Source organism: Pelmatolapia mariae, linkage group LG15, assembly GCF_036321145.2.
Source record: "Pelmatolapia mariae isolate MD_Pm_ZW linkage group LG15, Pm_UMD_F_2, whole genome shotgun sequence".
Classification (NCBI taxonomy): Eukaryota; Metazoa; Chordata; class Actinopteri; order Cichliformes; family Cichlidae; genus Pelmatolapia; species Pelmatolapia mariae.
Window position 1 is genome coordinate 33,641,399 of NC_086240.1, and position 22,069 is coordinate 33,663,467.

A 22,069-nucleotide genomic window follows, 5' to 3' on the forward strand; every position below is an offset into this window, starting at 1 on the left:
TCTGTTTACATTACATAAGTTTCCTTTAGAACACATAGCATATATTGATGATACCTAACTTTATCTGCCCATGAAGCCAGATATCAAATACCAATTAGTCAAACTGAAGTAATGTCCGAGAGACAAAAAAGAGCTGTGTGACCTTTTATTTTCTGCTTCTAAATTCAGATAAAACAGAGGTTCTTGTACTAGGGCCTAAAAATCTTAGAAATATGGCCACTAATCAGATACTTACTCTGGATGGTAAATAATAAATAGATAGTTAAATGGACCAGTTCTCATGTAGCACTTATCTATTCTATCTGCCATGCATTACCTTGGTCTCTACTAATTGCGTTAAAAGTACATGAAACAATATAAAAATAAAGGATAAAAAAAACCTCTTGGAGTTAATCACTCATGCATCATTTATACAAGGTGAAAGGGACTTTCATTTTTGTACCTTTCTCTCCAGGTAAAGTCAAGAGACATAATCCTTTCCCCTCCTGTCCTGTTCCAGGCATTCGGCCAGGCATACTCCACCCAGCGTAAGGTCGCAGAGGACGGGGAGAACAATGAGGAGACACTGTTGCAGGAGTCTGCCACCAAGGAGGCCTACTTTAGGGGCCGTCTCCTGGAGCTCCAGTTGGAACTGAATCACAGTCGAGTGGCTGCCTCCAGCGCACAGGCTGACAGCGAGCACCTGAGCAGCCTGCTGCAGGAGCTCAGGGAGGTACGGTACAATCATAAGGCTCCCATATTTAATAGAGACACTTACTCTGGATGTTTAGACTTATGGATAACTTGATAGAGTGTTTTTAAAGTGTCATCAAAATCATGATCATGGCATGTTTAATAAGACTTGAAACAGATCACAGACTCATCAGGAAAGGGACTACCGAGTTCATTGACCAAGGGGCTGGAAGGGCTGTTTTCTCAGAGACTTCAGTACAACCAGACTTTAAAAAGAGTACAGCTTTAAAACCCTTTACATACAGTCATGACCAAAAGTTTTGAGAATGACTCAAACATTGGTTTTCAGAAAGTTTCCTGCTTCAGTTTTTATGATGGCAATTTGCTATCATTTCATTACTCCAGAATGTTATGAAGAGCGATCAGACGAACTGCAAAGTCCTTCTTTGCCATGAAAATGAACTTGATCCCAAAAAAAGCCTCCATTGCATTTCATCGCAGCCATAAAAGGATCTGCTGAGATCATTTCAATAATCTTCTCGTTAACACAGGTGAAAATGTTGACGAGCACAAGGCTGAAGATCATTATGTCATGCTGACTGAATTAGAAAAGCAGACTGGAATCGTTAAAATGAGGGTGATGCTTGAAATCATTGTTCTTCCTGTTAACCATGGTTACCTGCAAGAAAACATGTCATTGTGCTGCATAAAAAGGGCTTCACAGGCAAGGATGTTGTTGCTACTAAGATTGCAGGTAAATCAACCATTTATCGGATCTTTAAGAACTTCAAGGAAAGAGGTTCAGTTGTTGTGAAGAAGGCTTCAGGACGCTCAAGAAAGTCCAGCAAGGGCCAGGACTGTCTCCTAAAGATGGTTCAGCTGTGGGATCGGGGTGCAACCAGTGCAGAGCTTGCTCAGGAATTGCAGCAGGCAGGTGTGAGTGCAACTGCACGCATGGGGAGGCGAAGACCTTTGGAAGATGCCCTGGGTTCAAGAAGGGCAGCAAAGAAACCACTCTCCCCCAAAAAAACATCAGGGACAGACTGATATTCTGCAAAAGGTACAGCGAGTGGGCTGCTGAGGACTGGGGTGAAGACATTTTCTTTGATGAAGCACTTTTCCAATTGTTTGGGGCATCTGGAAGAAGTAAAGGTAGGCGCTACCATCAGTTCTGTCTCGTGCCAACAGTAAAACATCCTGAGACCATTCATGTGGAGTGCTGCTTCTCATCCAAGGGAGTGGGCTCTCTTTGTATTTTGCCAAAGAACCCAGCCATGAATAAAGAATAGGACCAAAACATCCCCCAACAGCAACTTCTTCCAACCATCCAACAGTTTGGTGAAGAACAACGCCTTTTCCAGCATGACGGAGCACCATGCCATAAGGCCAAAGTGATAACTTAAGTGGATTGGGGAACAAAGCACTGAAATCTTGGGTCCAGGGCCAGGAAACTCCCAGACCCTAATCCAATTGAGAACTTGTGATCAATCCTCAAGAGGCAGGCGGACAAACGAAAACCCACTAATGTGACAAACTCCAAGTGTTGATTATGAAAGAATGGGTTGTCATCAGTCAGGATTTTGCCCAGAAGCTGATTGACAGCTTGCCAGGGCCAATTGCAGAGGTCTTGAAAAAGAAGGGCCAACATTGCAAATACTCAAAACTTTTGACCACGACTGTATATGAGCTCCATTCTCCATTTTTTTAATGTCAGTTTTTTATGGTTTTGTGTGGAGATATACTGTAATCCATCCTCTTTTAAAAATTCCATCCTGCAAACTCTTAATACTGGTTACATTACCTTCCTTTGTGAGAACTGTGTCATAAACAGCATGCAGCTCCAGCTCTCATTTTGTGCTGTCTTAGCAGAGCAATGAGATGTTGGAGCTACAGCGGACCCGAATGCGAGAGGAGATCAGAGAATACAAATTCAGAGAGTCACGGCTTCTCCAGGACTACACCGAGCTGGAGGAGGAGAACATCTCTCTGCAGAAACTGGTGTCAACCCTTAAACAGAGTCAGGTACAGACAGTGCTCAAGTAACGTTGTGAAACTGTTTCAAAGTGTATGTATGATGCTGAAGGTCATTACACTTTAGTGCTGTCTTTGACTTATTAGCTACAGTTACCAGACAGTTATGTATATTCCCTACTGGCTCAGCTGTCAATCAAAGGTGTACTTATCTACTAAGAGGTCCAAAAGTTAAAGAAGCACAATTCATCTAACTCAAAGAAAAGATTACCCTTCTATGTCCCTAGCTGCTGCTGACAGCCCTCTGTCTTTCTGTGTACTTCTTTTCTGAGTGAACTCTGAGAATCCATCCATTAGTCAGTGTTCTTACCCACTTAACCAACAACAAGTGCAGGGGAGTCAGAAGCCTGTCCCAGCTATATACCAGGTATGCCCATGCAGATGACAATGTGTGGTCAAGTTAGAACAAACAGGTGGAGGGTGGTCCTGGGTCCAAAACTTCCGGGGCCTTTCTGTGTCTGTGGATTTTCTCCTTGTCATCTAGTATCTTCTCACAATCCAAAGATATGGATATAAAAGAAATGAAGCACACAAAGTGATTTAGAATAAAGGTGAAGGTGAGATTTCTTCATAATCTCTGATCCATTTCACTTTCCTGTGGAACTTCCAGTTTGACAGGTAAAGCATTAAGATTAGTCAGACGCTGAGCATGTGCAGCATTTCAATATTCATCCACTGTCAGGCCAATGTCTGTGGATTCACTGCATTGTATTATGGAGAATCTTCAATCAGTCAGTCACTACGGTTGGTTTTTCGACGTGTTCAGTGTTAAATGCATAGGAGTGGTTCTCCTCATATTTACATCACCGATGTTTTTCTGTGGCAGTCTGTGATTTCAGGTCATCCTCTACCTCCCTTACTTATGGTGTCCCTCAAGGTTCGGTTTTAGCGTCTTTATTGTTTTTAATATGTCTTCTTCCCCTCCAACATATATTGAGCCCCTTCGAGGACATTTCCTATCACTGTTATGCTGATGACATTCAGTTATACATTTATTTTAAGCCCCAAGTCTTATCTAAGCTCCAGCCTCTGAACGACTGCTTAGATTTGATTAAACGCTGGATGGCTGTCAACTTCCTCCAGCTTAATGAGGGAAAAACTGAAGTCCTTGTATGTGCTCCTGACAGATTTTTACCTCAGATAGTGAAAGCCCTTGGTCCTCTTTCGGTGTATGTTAAATCCTCTGTCAGGAATTTAGATGTACTTTTTGACTTGACTCTTATCATTTAAGAAATGTTGCTAAATGGTTAAGCCCTATTGTATCTGAACTGGAGATTGCTATACATGCATTTATTTCTTGACACTTGGACTATTGTAACTCACTGTTTATGTGTCTAAGCACAGGTTTCCTGGAACATCTGCAGGTTGTGCAAAATACTGCAGCTAGGCTTTTGACCAAATCCTCTAAGTATTCACATGTGACACCGTTACTGTCTCATAATTCAGAGTCCATTTTAAGATCCTGGTTTTGACTTTTAGAGCTTTGCACTAAGAACTGTGGATTCAGTAGTTGCTTTTAAAAAAACAACTCAAAACTCACCTTTTTAGAATTGCTTTTGTTTAATTTTTGCCTGTTTATTTTGTCTGTTTTATGTTTTATGACTTGTTATATTGTGTTATATTAATAAAATTTTACTTACTTGTATGTATATCCCAGCTGTGATCTTCTTTTGATTGGTGTGATTACATTTATCTAAACATTTTAATAAAACCGTAGTAACATAAATTTACAATTGTTTCCATTTAAAGAGGTTTCATATTTTAAAGCGATGTTCAGTATATGTACCTTCAATTGGATGAGGAACATTTGTGGACTTTTGATATAAAACTGAATGTAATATTTGGGGCTTTTTAGCCTTTATTATAACAGGACAGTTGAATGGACAGGAAAGCAAGAACACAGCAAAAGGCCTTGGATTGGACAAATATGTTACTTTAATTTTGTTATAGTTTTATCTGGGTGTTTTTGTTTGTTTGTTTTTAATTCAAATACTGATGAGTAATTTTGTGGGGATAACACAGATTTGTTTTCCATTGAAACGGAGCAAATCTAGATGATACCATCCTGTTCCAGACAAAGAGGTGTTACCACCTTGCTTTTTAAAGGTGCAGGTGTGCCCAATCAGTCGCTGATTGGTCTGGCGTTCCTTAGCTGGTTCAATAGACTTTCCCCGGAAGTAACCACAGGTTCCAACAGCCAATCATCTGTGTGGGTTACCATGCTTGAATTTGCTTGACGGAAGGCTGGCTCCCTGCTTCCAAGGCCAGGGCCTGTAACAAGAGGTGTTTTAGTGGTGAGTGATACCAGCAGCAGGAGGAATGTGTTTGTTTGTTTTTACAATGGGGGACCTACTCGTCTCTCTCCTTTGGAACGAAGACACTCTGGGCATCAACATGTCTATCTAAGCTTAAGTATGTAAAGCTTAAGTATTTAGGTTTTCAATTGCACAAAATATATGCATAAAGTTTAGAATAAATATATCTTGTGTTTACAAACATTTCAAAGCAATTTTGATTTTAATATAGGTTAATCACCTAAACAATGTAGCAGTAACTCAAAATAAAGGTTCGTACGTTTGAATGTGAATGTCCACTCTTGTTCAGGTGGAGTATGAAGGCCTGAAACATGAGATCAAAGTTCTGGAGGAGGAGACAGAGCTGCTGAACAGCCAGTTACAGGATGCACTGCGTTTGAAGGACATCTCAGACGCCCAGCTGGAGGAGGCGCTGGAGTCTCTGAAGAGTGAGCGCGAGCAGAAGAACCACCTGCGAAGAGAACTTGTGCACCACCTCAGCATGTGTGATGTGGCCTACACTGGAAGTGCAAATCTAATATTCTCCTCAGCACCGCCCAGTGGCACTGCTACCCCAACTACTCTGCTCTCCCCAAACACAGAGGAGCCAACAAGGTGGATATCACACCTACAAACACAGAGAGGCACACAGACCTGTCTCCATGACCCAGTGCATTCAGACTGTAATCTGTAGAAATGTGAGAGTAAGGGGGGGGGGGGTGCAGCAGTTACTAATTGGTCACTGGCCACAGCTGCTTGTGTTCAAAGGTCGTTGCTTACATGAAGTTGCTTTAAAACTTTTCTTCTTACTGTTATTGACACTATAGCTTGTGACAAGACACTTTCTGCTCTAATCTGCCAGATGTAACGGTCACCTTCAGAGTGGCTCAGGACCAGTGATGGCTGTGGGCTCAGCGCTCAGGTCTAACGGAGAGTGCAGAAGGCAGTGTCTGAAAACTGAGGGGGCCGCCACATCAGACCTCCTTACTGAGATGAACCTGACAGAGATTCAGAAGCTCAAGCAGCAGCTGATAGCGGTAAGTTCCAATGATATCATCCTGACATGTAGGAAGACAGTCAGCTTAATAAATGTAATAGTTTATGTCAAAGTAAATTAATCTTTAGTTGGTTTGAGTTCTACAACCACACCCAGTCTGCTTCACATTACCAGCAGTGAGTCAGACTGCTTCGTCACCAGTTCTGTTCAAGGCATTTAGGAACAGGCTTTTTAGGAGCAGCCAAGGCGTGGACTGTTTGGTGGTCTCAGGATCTCGTCTTTGCTATTTGGAGATAATGGTTCTGTTGGGTTCATCTGCTCCCAGCTTGCACTGGAGTGCTTTGCAGCTGAGTATGAAGCAGATGTGAAGAGAATCAGCACCTCCCCGTTTGAGCCCGTGGTTCAAGACTGGGAAAGCACAAAAATGCAGGAGTTTAAGGATTTTCGTGAGTGAAGGGAGAGTGAAGCAGGAGATAGAAAAAAATGAGACCATAGATATAAGTGGAAATTTGCTTCCTCTGAATTAGGGTGGAGCTTAGAGTAGAGCTGCTCCTTCCCCTCATAGAGAGAACCAGGATGCCTCCTGAGCATCTCGTGGGTGACGCGTTCTAGGCTAGAAAAGTGGCAGACCCAGAGCATGCTGGAGAGATTTACTGACCCTGGGGAGATTAAATCGAGCACAAAAAGTGTTTATTTAATATGACTAAAAACAGTGAGGATTATAAATAAGCTTTTAAGGAATAATGTAGCATGTACTTTGAATAAAAGAACAAAAAAAACTGCTTTTCTTTGGATGGAATAACTAATAATGTTTTAAGAAGAAATACATCTGGCTATTATGCCTGTTTTGCTGTTATGACTATGCACTGATGTCTTCACTCACTTACATGCAAACAGCGTAGCATGTGGCTCGCCGCTGTGCACAAAATGTGCATGAAACACACCGGTTCATAATTGGTCTTTTGGGATAACTGTTCCTGGCTGAAAACTGGAAATCAGTGCATCTCTAAGTGTGATTCTCAAAGTAAATTATTCTTGTTGTCCCCAGGAAGCCCAGTTAGTAAGAATGTGTGTAAAATATATCAGTGAGATAAGGGCTAGGCTAACAGCTAGCGCCCACCTACACTTTAGCCACCAACAGCTAGTGGCTTCCAGGTTGCAGCTTGCTGCTTCTGGGTTTATTTGCACAGTTGCTGATGATCTTTAGTCTAAATTAGTGCTGGACAATTCCATTTTGGTGGCAGACAAGGAAAGATTTCTAGGTGTCGCTTAGATGATGATGGTGTCATTTTTGAATGGCTGTTTCAAACAAGGACATAAGTACACACGGTCTTGGCGGCAAGTACAGGCTCAGGGCAGTTTCTTCCTGAGCGGGTTCTAATTCACATCTTCACATCAGTAGCAGCGTAATCTTTGGTTTTCCCCTTTTAAGATTTGATATTAAAATGATTTTTTTCCAGAAGATGGTCAGATTGTGATATCTGTGCTACTGTCACTGAATTGGTTTCCATTTCAATGTTGTGTTTTTATTTTCATTTAAACAGCTTCTCAGCTTCTTTAGAAATGGGGTTGTGGTTCCACCTCTTCTTATCTTTTTACTTTCCAGAACAATTATGTTGACATCACTGTAACCTCAGAAGCTGCAGTTAATAAACTGCTTCTGCGGCATACGGCTTTCCTTAATCATTCACTTGTCTTCTTTAGGTTGAACGTGAGAAAGCAGCACTGATGACGAGCCTGCAGGAGTCCCAGACTCAGCTGCAGCACACCCAGGGGGCCCTGACCGAGCAGCACGAGAAGACCCTCCGCCTGAGCCAGAAAGTCTCTGCTCTCCGCTGTCTTCATCGAAGGGTCAGCCAGGAGGCTTGTAGCAGTCCCACCTCTCAACTCAACTGTGAAAGTCTGCTGGTGCTGGATAGAGACGATGAGGCTGAGGAGGAAGGAGAAACTGCAGAGGAGAAGAGTAAAAGTCTGGTATTTTCATACCAAACTCCCAGTCTGGAGATCTTGCAATGCAAGTACCGTGTGGCTGTGACAGAGGTGGTGGAGCTCAAGGCAGAGTTAAAAGTGCTCCATGAGAAGCTTGCTCAGTGTGTGGAGGGAGCAGTGGAGGAGAAGCCAAGGCAAAGCAGTCAGCTCCAGAAGCTGGAGAGGCAGGTTGCCTCTCTGGAAAAGAACTGCCGAGAGGGACGGGATAAGGTAACAAAGCCATACTGCCAGAGAGTCTGTTTCCTCTCCTCTCCTGTGAGTCTGTGAGAGTGAATGTTTCACATTCTCTTTCTTTACACTGTGACCTCGATGTGAAGGTAAGATTAGTTTTGCCAGTTTCATTAATTTGTGTGTTGAGTGAATGAAACCTATGGGATTGTGTTTGGAGGCCCTCTGCAGAGAACTTGTGCCTCCCTGTCTATCAGACTTGGGGTTGGTGGCTGCAGGAGGACAGGTGGATGTGAAAGTATCACTTATTGCTTTCCAATGAATGTGGCTGCTGTTGTCTTTCTCTGAGAGGAGTGTCCAGTTCAAACAGTGTTCAGCTGTCTCTTCAGAGATTTATATAGGTTTTTACAGTGGTTATACCAGCTTAGGCAGGATGGTGATGTCAGCTACAAACACTCATTCTGCCGCACAGAGTGCTGGTGACACCAGCTCCTGCAGTCATGCAACAAACAGCGGGCTGCAAACCTGAAAACTGATTTGGCAAAGTTGTAAGAATAGTGAATGAGAATAACGAAGTCGGCTGACAGATAGGTGGAGGAAAATGAAGGTAGTGGACAGATGGGGAATGAAAGCTGAAGCCGATATTTAGTGTGTTTGAATGAAAGCGAAGAGATGATTCTCTATTCCAGTTCTCAGATACTGAGTAACAGGGTGACATATTCGTTACAGCATTTAGTTACGAACAGCTAAGTAAACAACAAAGATGGAAAGGAAAGGATGAGGACACGGAGTTAAGTAAGGGGGGAAAAGCACTTGTACAATAACGTGGGTAAAGCACAGATATCAATGGTAAAGAGTAGGCTCAGTGGTAATGGTAGGAGCAGACTGGAATATACCAACTATCCTTCAGCTCATAGCAATGAGAAGGGTTTGTTTAACTCAGGGGTAGGAAACTCCAGGCCTCGAGGGCCGGTGTCCTGCAGGTTTTAGATCTCACCCTGGGTCAACACACCTGAATCAAATGATTAGTTCATTAGCAGGCCTCTGGAGAACTTCAAGACATGGACTGGAGACTGGAGTTACTACCCCTAATTTAACTAATGTCTTAAATGGACAGGCAAAGCTGAGCATTTGGCTCACCAGGGGGAATAGGATGAAGGGAACGGGGTGTGTCAAGTCAGAAATTATGTTTTGGTTGCTATACATCATAAAGTGATATCTGATATTGAGGAATATGTTTTTTTTGTCTGTTTGTTTTGTTGGTTTTTGCCCTTTATCACCGTCCCTCTTCCCCGCTCTTTTTCTTTCCCTCTTTCTTTCTCCCTTTTCTTTTCCCCAGTCAAGTCTGTCCCGTGTTCAGCAAATGAAAATAAAATAAACAATAAAAGCAAAGGTGAATCAAATAGACCAATACGGCAAGGCTGGGATGGTCCATTTGGTAAAGTAAATCCGTTGGGCATCTTTCTTTGCCTTTAGACAATAATTCTGATGGCAAAAGAACCAAATGGGACAGGCGGGAAGAAAAAAAAGAAAGCAAAGAAAATGATATTGAGGAACCGGTTTCTATCTGGTGATTGATGTGTCTATTTGATTGATTGATTGATAATACTGTATTCATCCCGAGGGAAATTGTTTTAAAGGCTGCCGGATGATCCAGCACCATCATGAGCACCCCTTCTGACCATACATAGAATACACCAACATAACACTGGGAAGACCGGTTAGAGAGGTATGAAAAAAACAGTGGAAATACACAATACATGAGGAAAGAGGAGAAAAAACTCCTCCCAGACTGAGCTCCTGGGGAACAGCAGTTTGAGAACAGAAAAAAACACCTCAGCAATGAAAGCACATAAATCTTTACATTTTACAACATAAAAGCACATGACTTGCAACTTGGGGGGGGGGTGTTAACCCATTTAGACAGCAGTCCGGTCCTGCTGCCAATCTTCCAGTGCTGGACAGATCCGCCTGCCTACTTCGGGTGGGAGTAAGCGGGGGAGGGGGGTGAGTGCGTGTCTGTGTCAATGTAGATGAGAGATTTGCGTGTGTGTGTGTGTATCCTGTGTTCAACTTGAGAGTGTCCTTTCACCCGGTTAAGCAAAAGTCAACAGTCCTCCAGCTGGCGCAGGTGACCTTGAAGGGTAGGAGCAGTCAAAACACAGACTGTTATCAGGGAGAATAGTCTGGCCAGTCTTGGCCTTGGGTAGCCGCATGAAGGAGATGGTTTTTTTGGGTTCGAACGAACAACTGCATTCCAGTTTCGCAGTTGGTCTAAATGTCCATCACTGGTCATCAGGTCTCTCAACTCCCATTGCAGAGCCGTGAGCCTCTCAAAGATCTTATCAATATTGCATTCAATAAACACAGTCTGAGTACTCGCAGCTTGCCCATCGTCATTCATGTCAGCCAGCCTTGTCGTGTTTGAAACAGCTCTAACCTCTTTCTTTGTTTTTTGATAAGTCAGGTCTGAGCCAGCTCCAATCAGCCACAACTCTGTTATCATTCTTCTGAATAGGTAGATCTCATTCAATGCCCTCCATTGAGAATATCGCCAGGCACAAGACGCAACCGACCATCGCGCATCCAGCAGCAAACATCTCTGCAGGACAGTCGGGCTCCCCCGAGCCTAGTCTTCTCATCGAGAATAGGGTGTCAATTTCATTAAGAGACCAGTTGATCAAACCCATAATTCTTTAGGTTTTAGAGTGAGCGCGAGCAGAAAAACCACCTGCGAACTATCTAACCCTATCTGAGGGTTAGAGTTAGACAAGACTTGACAAGGACATAAAAGCGAAGCAGGGAAATTTAAGGGAGGGAGAGGGGAAAAAAGATGCATCCGCCTCCACCAAGAGCCAAGAGAGAGAAAGAATTTTGTGCAAAGTCACTGAGAAACAGCTAGTGTTGAACTTCTGGGACATCAATCAATATTCTGCTTTTTGTTTTTTGGGGGACTACAATTTCAGTTGTGCATATGTTAATTTTTTCTCATTTCCTTCTCCTCTCTTTTCAGATTTGTAGCCTGGAGTTTGAATTGCAGGCTGTTCAGTCAGCAGCCAATGAGAGCCAAGGGGCATTGAACGCAGCTCAGGATGAGCTGGTAACCCTGAGTGAGGAGCTCGCCCAGCTCTACCACCATGTCTGCCTGTGCAACGATGAGACGCCCAACCGTGTCATGCTGGATTACTACAGGTGTCACTGTTTTACTGCTCTTAGAGTATCCATGGAAATTCAAATAATAAATAAAATGACTCACATTATAGGTGTGCTTGTCTGTTCTATAAAAACTTCTTTAAAAAATAATATCATCTACGAGAGGCCTGGGAGCTTAAGGGTATCTTTGCTGTTTGGAGGAAAGTGCTCTTCTGGACAAAGCTCTCAGATACACTCGCCCAGTTTGCAGGTGACTTACCTGAATGCTTGGTTACCATGGGGACCACTGTTGCCTTCACCTTCCACATCTTCTGTCTTTATCCTGTCTTCCTTCTCTCTCCCCAACCCGTCACAGCGAATGGCCGCCCCTCCCTGAGCCTGGTTCTGCTGGAGGTTTCATCCTGTTAAAAGGGAGTTTTTCCTTCCCACTGTCGCCAAAGTGCTCGCACATAGGGGGCCATATGATTGTTGGGTTTTTCTTTGTATGTATTATTGTAGGGTCTACCTTACAATATAAAGCGCCTTGAGGCAACTTTTGTTGTGATTTGGCGCTTTATAAATAAAATTGAATTGAGCTCCTCTCTCAGCCCTTGGAATTTCTCGAGCTTTAGGTTGATCTTGGCCTCTAGTCCCTGTCAGTACTCTAACAGCAGTATTCTCCTTCCCCTCCTGATCCTCCTCCTAGTTCTTGCACTGCATGCTTTTGGTCACTACTCTTCATAGTGCTCAAGATCTGGTTGCTAAGCAAAGTTATTAACTAAATGCATTTTATCTTGTGTGGAAGGGCACTTGACAAGACACAGAGCATTGTTTTATTCAGCTGCAAAGTGAGGGTTTGGTGAGCATTGAGCTGTTTGCTTGCTTTCTTGTACTTGGTGTCTTAGTTGAGAAAGAACAGGTTTAAAGCACCTATGATTTAAACTGCCAGAGGTGCTCAGAATGACACTAAAGGTTCTGTTCTATTATCTGTTCTATTCTTCCAGACAAGGCAGGGGCCTCAGGGGCCTTAGTTCTAGTCTCAAAGCCATGTGTACAGACAACAGCAAAGTTCTTCTCACACCACGCCTAGCCAGACGGCTTGCTGCTGTTGCTTCAACAACCTCAACTCCAGGGGAGTCGTGGACGCCCTCGGAGTCTCCATCCAAAGAGCCCTTACATGGAGGGAGCCGAAGAGTGGAGAAAGAGGTCCTTCAGGTGCCATCTGAGCAGAGCCTGCCACCTAGCACACCTCCAACCCGCTCACCTAGCATCAGTGCCTCTTCATCATCATCATCGTCTTCATCGCCAGCCATGGAGCCAGCTAGTGAGCTGCGCAGGGAGCCCATGAACATCTACAACCTCAGCGCCATCATCAGAGACCAGGTAGATCTGTCTGTACCTCCTGATGTGCTGCTATATTTCAAACTGCCTGGTCTTTCTTACACAGACTTTATTGCCAAAAGTCTTTTCTCACCCCTATAATCATTGAATTCAGGTGTTCCAAATACTTCTATGAACATGGGTGTATAAAATCAATCACCTAGGCATGCAGACTGCTTCTACAAACATTTTAAAGAATAGGTCCTTGCTATTAAATATCCCACAGGCAACTGTTAGTGGTACATAACAAAGTGGAGGCGATCGGGATCAACAGCAAGTCAGTCACAAAGTGGTACGCCATATAAAATCACAGAGTGGGCTCCGCGGATGCTGAGGTGCATAGTGGCTGTGGTTTCCAACTTTCTGCAGAGTCAATCGCTGCAGACCTCCAAACTTCATGTGGTGTAAAGATTAGCTCAAGAACAGTGTGTAGAGAGCTTCATGGGATGGGTTTCCATGGCCGAGTAGCTACATCCAAGCCTTATATCACCAAACACATTTCAAATGCTATAAAGTACACCACCACTGGACTCTAGAGTAGTGGTGACATGGTCCCTGGAGTGACAAATCAAACTTCTCCATCTGGCAATCCAATGTACGAGTCTTTGTTTGGCAGTTGCAAGGAGAACAGTAATAGTCTGACTGCACTGCACAGAGTTTGGGGGGGTCATTACACAGTCCTGACTTTAACCTGACAGAACACCTTTGAGAAGAATGAGAGCGGAGACTGTGAGGCAAGCCTTCTCATCAAACATCAGTGTCTCACAATTGTGCTTCTGGAAGAATGGTCAAAAATTCCTATAAACACACTCCTAAATCTTGTGGAAAACTTTCCCAGAAGAGTTAAAGCTGTTATAGCTGCAAAGGGTGGGCTGACATAATTTTTAATCTTATGGATAAAGAATGGGACATGACTCAACTTCATGTGAGTGTGAAGGCAGATGAGCAAATACTTTTGGCAATATAGTGTCAATCGTTGTTCCTCCTCTCTACCACCTTCTTTTCTTCCGGCATAAGATGTGACACCTCCAGTGGTTTCCTTTTTTCTTATCTGCTCATGTCTCCTCCCCAGGTGAAACACCTACAGCGGGCAGTGGACAGGTCACTGCAGCTGTCCAAACAGAGGACTGCAGCCCGGGAACTGGCTCCTCTCTTGGATAAGGATAAGGAAAGCTGCATGGAGGAGATCCTGAAGCTCAAATCTTTACTCAGCACCAAGAGAGAGCAGATAGCCACTCTTCGACTGGTGCTCAAGGCTAACAAACAGGTGAGTATGGAAACGTGATGGTTAAGTTATTATAGGCAACAATATTTCAATAATTTTCCATTGCTGACATTTTCCTACGTGTATTTAACAAAAATAAAAAAAAAAGTTTTAAGCACCAACCCAACAAGTAGTGACATAAGCATGTAAATAAATGGTAAACAGACTGATTCTTATATAGTGCTTTTCTACTCTCTCATAGACAGTGAAAAAGAAAAAAGCTGTTGGTTTGAATGGGTGAAGCAGTTTGTTTTCTATGCTTAAGTGCTTTCTTTCTAACAGTCACAGATGCCAACTTCCCTTCTTCCTAAAAACTGGTTCTTGGACTTCCTCACATGTTGGCCATGTACTTCTCACATTTGCTTTCTTCCTCTTCGTTATGCATATGAAACATATAAATGATATTTGCAAACAACTGATTACTGCTTTCCACTGCTAAATATTCTAGACAAATAGTCAAGAAAAGTCATTCTGAATCAGTATACATAATATACACTAAAACCCCTGTTATACGAGTGCCCACTTGGATCAAGGTCATATTACCTGATACCAGGTACCTGCTCAGCTGGGGTTCCAAGCGATTCGAGCAGGTACTAAAATGTGACATTACCAGACTTCATGTCAATTGGCCGTCAGATAAGTGTCCCTAAGAGGGTCCTGGAAATCCTATTGATCCTCTACCTAATCACACGAGCCAAGGTGTGAAAACGGGTGTGAATCACAATCAGCCAAGGTTTTGGTTGAACCCATTGTGAAACCTGGCCCCACCCTATCATGTGATTTACTGAGGTCAAATGACCCAGGATGTGAGTGGGCGTTAAGGCGTCTGGGAAGGATCTCAAAACTGGATCATAGATGGCAGACAGTTGGTGTCATAAGCCACCTCTTCTGTTCAAAGATGGTCGTTCACAGTGGACATAGATGGCTTCTTTCACTCCTCTTTCAAACCATCTGTCCTCTCTGTCCAATATGTAAGCATTGGCATCCTCAAAGAGTGACCTTTGTCCTTTAGATCCAGATGGACAGCCAAGTCTTGTCCTATGGAGGTGGCTCGTCTATGTTGTGCCATGTGTTTATGAAGTGGCTGTTTGGTCTCTCCAATGTAGAGGTCTGAGCATTCCTCACTACACTGTACAGCATACACTACATTGTTAAACTTGTCTTTGGGGTGAACCAGTTTTTGTCTGAGTGTGTGGCTGGTCTGAAGTAAACTGGGATGCCGTGCTTTGAGAAGACTCTCCTGAGTTTCTCTGACAAACCTGCTACATAGAACTGAAGAAGCTTCTCGGATCAGAGGTGAAACGTCTTCAAGAAACTTAAAAAAGTCCAGATGCTTTTCTTTCCAAGCTTTTTAGACTACGATGAACCTTCACAGACACTTCACAGCAATGCAAAACCAGTTTATCCAAGTAGGTACTACTGGAAAAGGGGCTTAATATACAGTCACTAATATGTCTGTGTGTTTAACTAGACAGCAGAAGTGGCTCTGGCCAACCTGAAGAGTAAGTATGAGGCGGAGAAGTCCATGGTGACTGACACCATGACAAAGCTGAGGAACGAATTAAAGGCCCTGAAGGAAGACGCCGCCACGTTCTCCTCTCTGCGAGCCATGTTTGCTACCAGGTCAGAGAACAAAACAGAACATACTGAAGCACAAACATTTCCAGAAACTCTTTGAGAATCCATATGTTGGGTTAGTGCAGGGGTGTCGAACTCCAGGCCTCGAGGGCCGGTATCCTGCAGGTTTTAGATGTGTTCTTTATCCAACATCCAGCATTTACATTTTCCTCATTTTAGTTGTTTCAGTCTTTACAAATGTTCCACAACAGCACCCAGCTGGTTTTATCTGGAGCTTATTAACTAGCATCGCGTATCTTTTTCACCAAACTCAAACTAACTTATACATTCCACCAGGTAATGGGTAGTTATCCAATTAGAGTGCAAACATCAACTGTCTTTATTTCCACATTTTACGTTTTAGTTCATTTTCTACACTACTCAAACGTCTGCTTTGTGCAGGTGTGATGAGTATGTGACCCAGCTGGATGAGATGCAGAGGCAGCTGGCTGCAGCCGAGGATGAGAAGAAGACTCTGAACTCTCTCCTGCGGATGGCCATCCAGCAGAAACTGGCCCTCACCCAGCGTTTGGAGGACTTGGCCTTTGATCAGGAGCAGTCCCATCGCACCCGGGGGAGCAGGTTGACCCGTGGAAAAACCAGCACCCCCAAAGTAAGTCCCTCAACTTTGGCTACAGCCTCCAATCCTGCTCAAGGGTCCAGTCCAGCTTTGGCCCCTGGCAGCCTCCCTTCTATCAGCCCCACACCAGCTCTTCGCGATGATCCCTCTGACCCCTTTAGCCCAGCCACTGCGGCTCTGGCCTCAGCTACCACCTCCCCCACCTCACACGCATCCTCTCACTGTCCGTCATTACCATCGGTTGCCTCGCTGAGTGGCCCTCCAATGGCAGGGAGCCCCCCTTCTCTGGAGGCCCCCTCGCCTCCCTCAGCACAGACCCCACCCTCAACCCCTCTGAGGGTTTCTCACTCCCAGTGGACGGTGGGGGTGCGGACGTTTGTGGTCGACTCCCACAGTTTCAGCGCGAACATCTCCCCTGCTCCCGCTCGCCCCTCAGGCCTATCCAGGCACTGCACTCCAGGCACTCACACCCCTCCTCCCTCCCCCACTACCAGGCCCACCCAGCCAGGATCTGCTCCCTCCTCTCCCTATCGGTCCCCTGTTCTGGGTCTCAGACGGTCCACGTGGAGCCCCTCACCTCGAACTCGTCCCCTGCCCTGCATGACACGCTCATCCGTCCTTTACACTCCCTCCTCATCCTCCCCTTACTCCTCCCCTTACTCCCCATCTTCTTCCCACAGCTATTCATCTGCCTATTACAGCTCCCCTTCTGCTTTCACCCCCTCTAGCTCCTACCTCACCTCTGGCACCTCCACCTCCTACAGCCATTCCTCACACTACACGCCCCTCTATCCCAGATACTACAGCTCCTACAGGCCCCGGGAATGACGCTGTACCGCAAGTCAAAGGCTACTGCACTGAGCTCATCGTTTCTAACAAACTGCAGCCCCCATAACGCTTCTCTTTTATCACCTAAGAGGGGGCTCACAGAAAGGAGGACAGACTGGTTTCCGGTTTCCTATTCCTGTGCCTAAGCCTTGGCCAGTGGGTTCTGAATGTTCAGTGACTTTGCTCAGGGATTATATGGAGCACAAACGTCCCCGCCTTCTTTTATTCTGAGACTGCTGACTGGTTCACAGGAGGACATTAATGAAGACTTTCCAAGGTTTTTAGCATTTAGATGAATCAGGTTGACTACACATTGACTGGACACTTACATGTTTAGATGAGGCTCATGACACATGAAACACTGTACTCTGTATTCAGTTTAATACTCACATTGATTGGTAGTCTGTCTCATATCCTCTAAACTGACACATTTTTGTTTTGAATGTGTGTTTGAAAACAGAAGGACACAGAGGAAGCAGTGTTTTTTGCTGTGGGTCCTCTGTCCTAGACCACGGTGAAAATCCTGATGGCACAGATAATGATGCATAGCTTTGGCACTCAGTTACTCTCGTGGAGCCCACAGGTTGTGTGGACAATTGTCTACAGCTGCTCGTTTTCATTTCCTTCCCTCGCTGCAGGCCAGTGTACATTCTTGGGACACTCCTCCCATCAGGCTGTTGTGGTCTTCTTTGTCCAGGGTGTTGCCATGATAAAGCTCATCCCTCAGTATTTTTTGTTCATCTCTAGCAACACCCAGTGTTCTTTTTTATATATAGCCATACACTCAGCTATGCATGTTCACACACGGATGCTTTTATGCTGCGGCTGTCCCTCCGCTTGCCTTTGAAAGGTTGGTGTAATTCCAGTTGAAGGATGTTTGGAAGGTTTGGGATGGAGAAAATCTTTTAAGATGAACAGGAAGCTGGGATGAGGGACCTTAAACTGTATGATCACCGTATGATCAGCTGATACCATAGTATACCATCTCATCTCGTGTGTTCTTGTAGCCAACACACAGTTTTCTGGTTAAGTTTTTTTCCCCAAAGATTAGAGTTTTCGTTAAAAGGAAGAAAAAGTTTCATTTTATTAGTTGAAGACGCCACACATTTCTGATTATTCTTTTTCTGCTCAGTACTCAAGGCTGCATCAGGCTCTCCAACCCATCAAATTTCAGATTTGCCTGAAACAATTCAAAGGGAAAGATACACTTCTGTGTATTTCTTTTTGTCCATTTTTGGTCATTTTAGTAAAAGTCATCACATTTCATGGCAAAAGAACGAAATGAAGGATGTTTTTCCTGCTGTGAAATGTCAAAACTGCTCAAATTTGACCTGAACAGTATGTGAGGGTTAAACAATATGAATTATGTGCCTTGTATACAAGAAATGTACAGAATACAGCAGCCCCCCACCTTCAACACTGTGCTCTCTACAGGCCTCTAAATCTGATAGCAGAGACTGGACATCCAAATATTTTAGATTTTTCAAGGATCCATCATTCCAAGTCCAATTTATAGTCTTTACCAGATATTTACCCTAAAAAATGAATAACCTAGCTTAAGTTAATCAGTGTTCATTCCTTAAAGGATTTTTTTGAGAAAATCCTTTTCTCTGCATATTTTTTTTTTAAGAAGCGCTGACCCATGAACATCATCACAGAACACACTGCATGTATGGCATGGATATATAGGCAAGAGCACATTAGCTATTAACACATTAGTTAGTAGATCACTGTGTTGTTTTCTTGGAAAGCTACCATATCCTCCAGAACCATCATTGAATTTTTTCATGTATTTATTTTTCCTAAAATCACTTTTTCTGTAATATGCTGTCATAGGCACTGAGAGGAAGTCATTAAGCATTACTCTGACTCACTCCTGTCATGGTAGACTTGGTTGTAATGGCACGCCAACAGTGTAGCATCTGTAAAAGAATGACTGATTTCAGCATAGCTGAGGGCTCACCTCACCAAAGTCAGTGAACCTGACATATGTTATTCAGCCTGGCACGAGTCATCCTGGAGCTGGATGACCTGTAGCATCATGGTGTGGTTTGAACTGGGAGAAGAGACTGGCTAAACTGAGTGAGTGAGTGAACTTTAAGGAAGTGTGAAAAGAAATACGCTTGTTAATCAAGGTTGATATCTTTTTTGAAACTGGCCTCTTGTGTAACCACTTCTTTGTGCTTGATTGACAGATGATGTGAAGCTTCTTGTGATGTGAGTCTATTGACAGTTATTTTGAAAGATGCTTGATGGGCCTTAAAAATTCTGTTACACCTGATATCCCAGCAGGAACCAGCTGCACGGTACTTACAGTTTAGCCTGCTCTGGCAGATTGCCTTCACCTGGACACAAACAGATAATGTGCTTCCTTTTACATGTTACTCCTCCTGTACCTCAGGCTAAAATGCTGTTCTTTATGTATTTGTCTTTGGCTTGGATTACTTTTAGTCATAATACTTTTTTTGGTCTGGATACTGTTCGTGCAAAAAATCTGGAGCCAAAATGATCAACTTTGTGTGGCCTGTCACTTGCTTTTTAGATTTAATTGATACTAAAAACAGTCAAAAAAATAAATAAATAAACTATTTGTTTGTTGCAATGCCATTCATTGACAAAGCGCAGAGCCAAATAAACCAAGGAGCACCCCTGGGGTGTCAGGCCTTCAGCACACGCACCAGCAGACTCCCTTCTTTGGAGCGAGGGTGTCTGAGTCCTCATGTCTTTGTTACTTAACCATAATGTACAACAAAATGTGTCGTGCACTAGCATACACACTGAGTATTCACACGCTCATTAGACTGACTCACAGTCACAGCTTGGCCTTTCCTGTGCGGTCAGCACCCTTCTACAGACACCTGCCCTCAGTATTGTTAGTCTCTTCTGCCCATTGACTGTATGACAGCCTCCCTGTAAGGCCAGTTTACTGTGCTGGGATTAGCATACAGGGCTCACAAAATAGAGACACAGCTTCCTGAGGTCAGTTCTTCAGGCACAGGGTCACACAGAGGTCACTCACTAAGGCACACAATAACAGTAATGTTTCCACACTGGTTACATGTAGCAGATTAAGAGAACGTCAAATCTTATCGAGTGAGATTAACATTAAATGAGGTAAACTAAGAATTATTCTCAGTGTATACAATCTTTAATCACCACTGACATACTATCAAAAGGATAATCCTGCAGAAAACTGTTATAAGATGTTTTTGAAAAACTCATTTGACAGACGCTGCTGATTTGAATGTTGGAAAACAATTATACTTTATTGAGAAAATTGCAATAAAAACTAAAGTAAAAAGGTGGACCTAAAGTAACTGATTATCCAGTCCTCAGAGGTGGGTAGTAACTAATTACATTTACTTGAGTAACTTTTTGGAAAAAAAATACTTTTAGGAGTAGTTTTAGTGCACTGTACTTTTTACTTTTACTTGAGTAATATTATTATAAAGTATTGCTACTCTTAGTTGAGACAGACACAACTGCAGGTTTGTGTCAAAGTGAGACTTCCTGTTTGTACATAAGGTTTGTTGTTTTAGTGTTACTCTATCTGCTGAGCCTGTTGTGCCATTTGAAGTAAAGTAACACCATATATAACACCACATATGTACCGGTATATATGTATATATGTGTATATATATGTATATATGTGTATGTATATATATGTGTATATATGTATATATATGTGTATGTATATATATATATATATGTAAAACTGGAATTTTTCTATAATTTGAATCATCTAATCTTTTTTCCTTGTCAGCCACTGCGGTCCATTCATTTCAAACACATTCACATTGTCCTGATCTAGAACAGTCATACTGCATTTCCTTCTCCACAAGCGTTCAGTTAGTTCATTACAGAAGTCATTTAATACATAAATATGCTTAGCTACTGTAAGCTGGGAAAAAGCAGACAAAAATGTGATTTCTTACTCGTGTTTGGAGGGCTGTGTGCCAAATCATGCTCCAGGAGACAACTGTGTAGAAGATCAAAGCAGAACAATACTTGTACTGTTTTGTGGTCATGATGAATACTACAATTTGATTTCAGTGCAGAAGTGAACTAAGTGAAGGCTACAGGAAACAGGGAAAGCCAACAGTATTGTCAGCAACACTGCAGGTTTATCACTCAGAGACATATTTACCGCGTCATACAGTATATCACTTTAGTTACATCGGTGAAGCAAAAGAGGACACATGCTGTCCGAGTTAAAGGAAACCATTGTCTTCTCCTCTCTGTGATCCCCATACTTGTAGAAACATATACAGTAACGCACATGTTGTCTGAACCAGTCACCCAGCATATAATGACTCAGATAAATCTGACTCATTTAAAGATGCAGTGTGTCACATGTGGTTTCTACCCCATTGAGTACCATTTGATATTTTGGCCAGCCTGGTTCATCTTTGATTGATGCATTAACCTTTGCACTCATCTCTGGACTGAATAATATACAGACAATAAAATTATAATCGGGTCGGGAAAAGTACAGACATTCTTTAAGTAGAAGTACTACTGTTAAAAAAATACCCCAGTAAAAGTTTAAGTACTGACTCAACTTCTTTACTCAAGTAAAAGTAAAAAAAGTACTCAAAAAAGTTGTTTTTGTCCAAAGCTAACTGAAACTTGTGCTATATTAATGTAATGATACAATAATATACACGGGAATACATAACTTTAACTTTTTTAAAAATTCCAATTATACTCAGCTTGAATCAAAAGAAAAACAAGGAAATTATTTATTCTCACTCCTCTTCAGTAGGGCTAGCTAGATGCTGAAATACTGCAACTTACAGACATCCGCAGTCGTTCCGGTGTTGTGGCAAAAACAACAACAAAAACACCTTCCCACTTTAACCCCTGACTGTGGTACACGTCCTCTCTTTTTATGCAACATCCTCTGGTGATTATTAAACACGCAGGACTGCCTTTCAAGTGATTATTTTCAAATGGGTTTGATGTTTGAAGGCTCGCAGTGACAAAGTAACTCGACCCAAATCCGTTAAAGCAAAAATAATGTTTTCTGTTTAGAAAATGTAAGAAGTAGAAAGTACAGATATTTGTTTAAAAATGTTGGGAGTAAAAGTAAAAAGTAGTCGAAAATGAAACTACTC

At 43.0% G+C, this 22,069-nt stretch overlaps 1 protein-coding gene across 5 annotated transcripts in view; it reads left to right on the forward strand.

Annotated features, from left to right (window-relative positions):
* The window catches only part of LOC134643570 (protein bicaudal D homolog 1-like), a 33,289-nt gene extending 13,159 nt beyond the window's left edge, over positions 1-20,130 (forward strand). For 3 of the 5 annotated variants that reach the window (XM_063496005.1, XM_063496008.1, XM_063496010.1), the window contains 10 exons: positions 500-712; positions 2,539-2,694; positions 5,308-5,612; positions 5,860-6,034; positions 7,699-8,193; positions 11,165-11,343; positions 12,288-12,666; positions 13,736-13,930; positions 15,399-15,550; positions 15,947-20,130. In XM_063496005.1, the coding sequence (XP_063352075.1) occupies positions 500-712; positions 2,539-2,694; positions 5,308-5,612; positions 5,860-6,034; positions 7,699-8,193; positions 11,165-11,343; positions 12,288-12,666; positions 13,736-13,930; positions 15,399-15,550; positions 15,947-16,952 (3,255 nt within the window). In that variant the 3' untranslated portion in view covers positions 16,953-20,130. The remainder of the gene's footprint in view (positions 1-499; positions 713-2,538; positions 2,695-5,307; positions 5,613-5,859; positions 6,035-7,698; positions 8,194-11,164; positions 11,344-12,287; positions 12,667-13,735; positions 13,931-15,398; positions 15,551-15,946) is intronic. The other 2 variants (XM_063496007.1, XM_063496009.1) reach the window with 1 other exon arrangement.
* Positions 20,131-22,069: the final 1,939 nt, after the last annotated feature.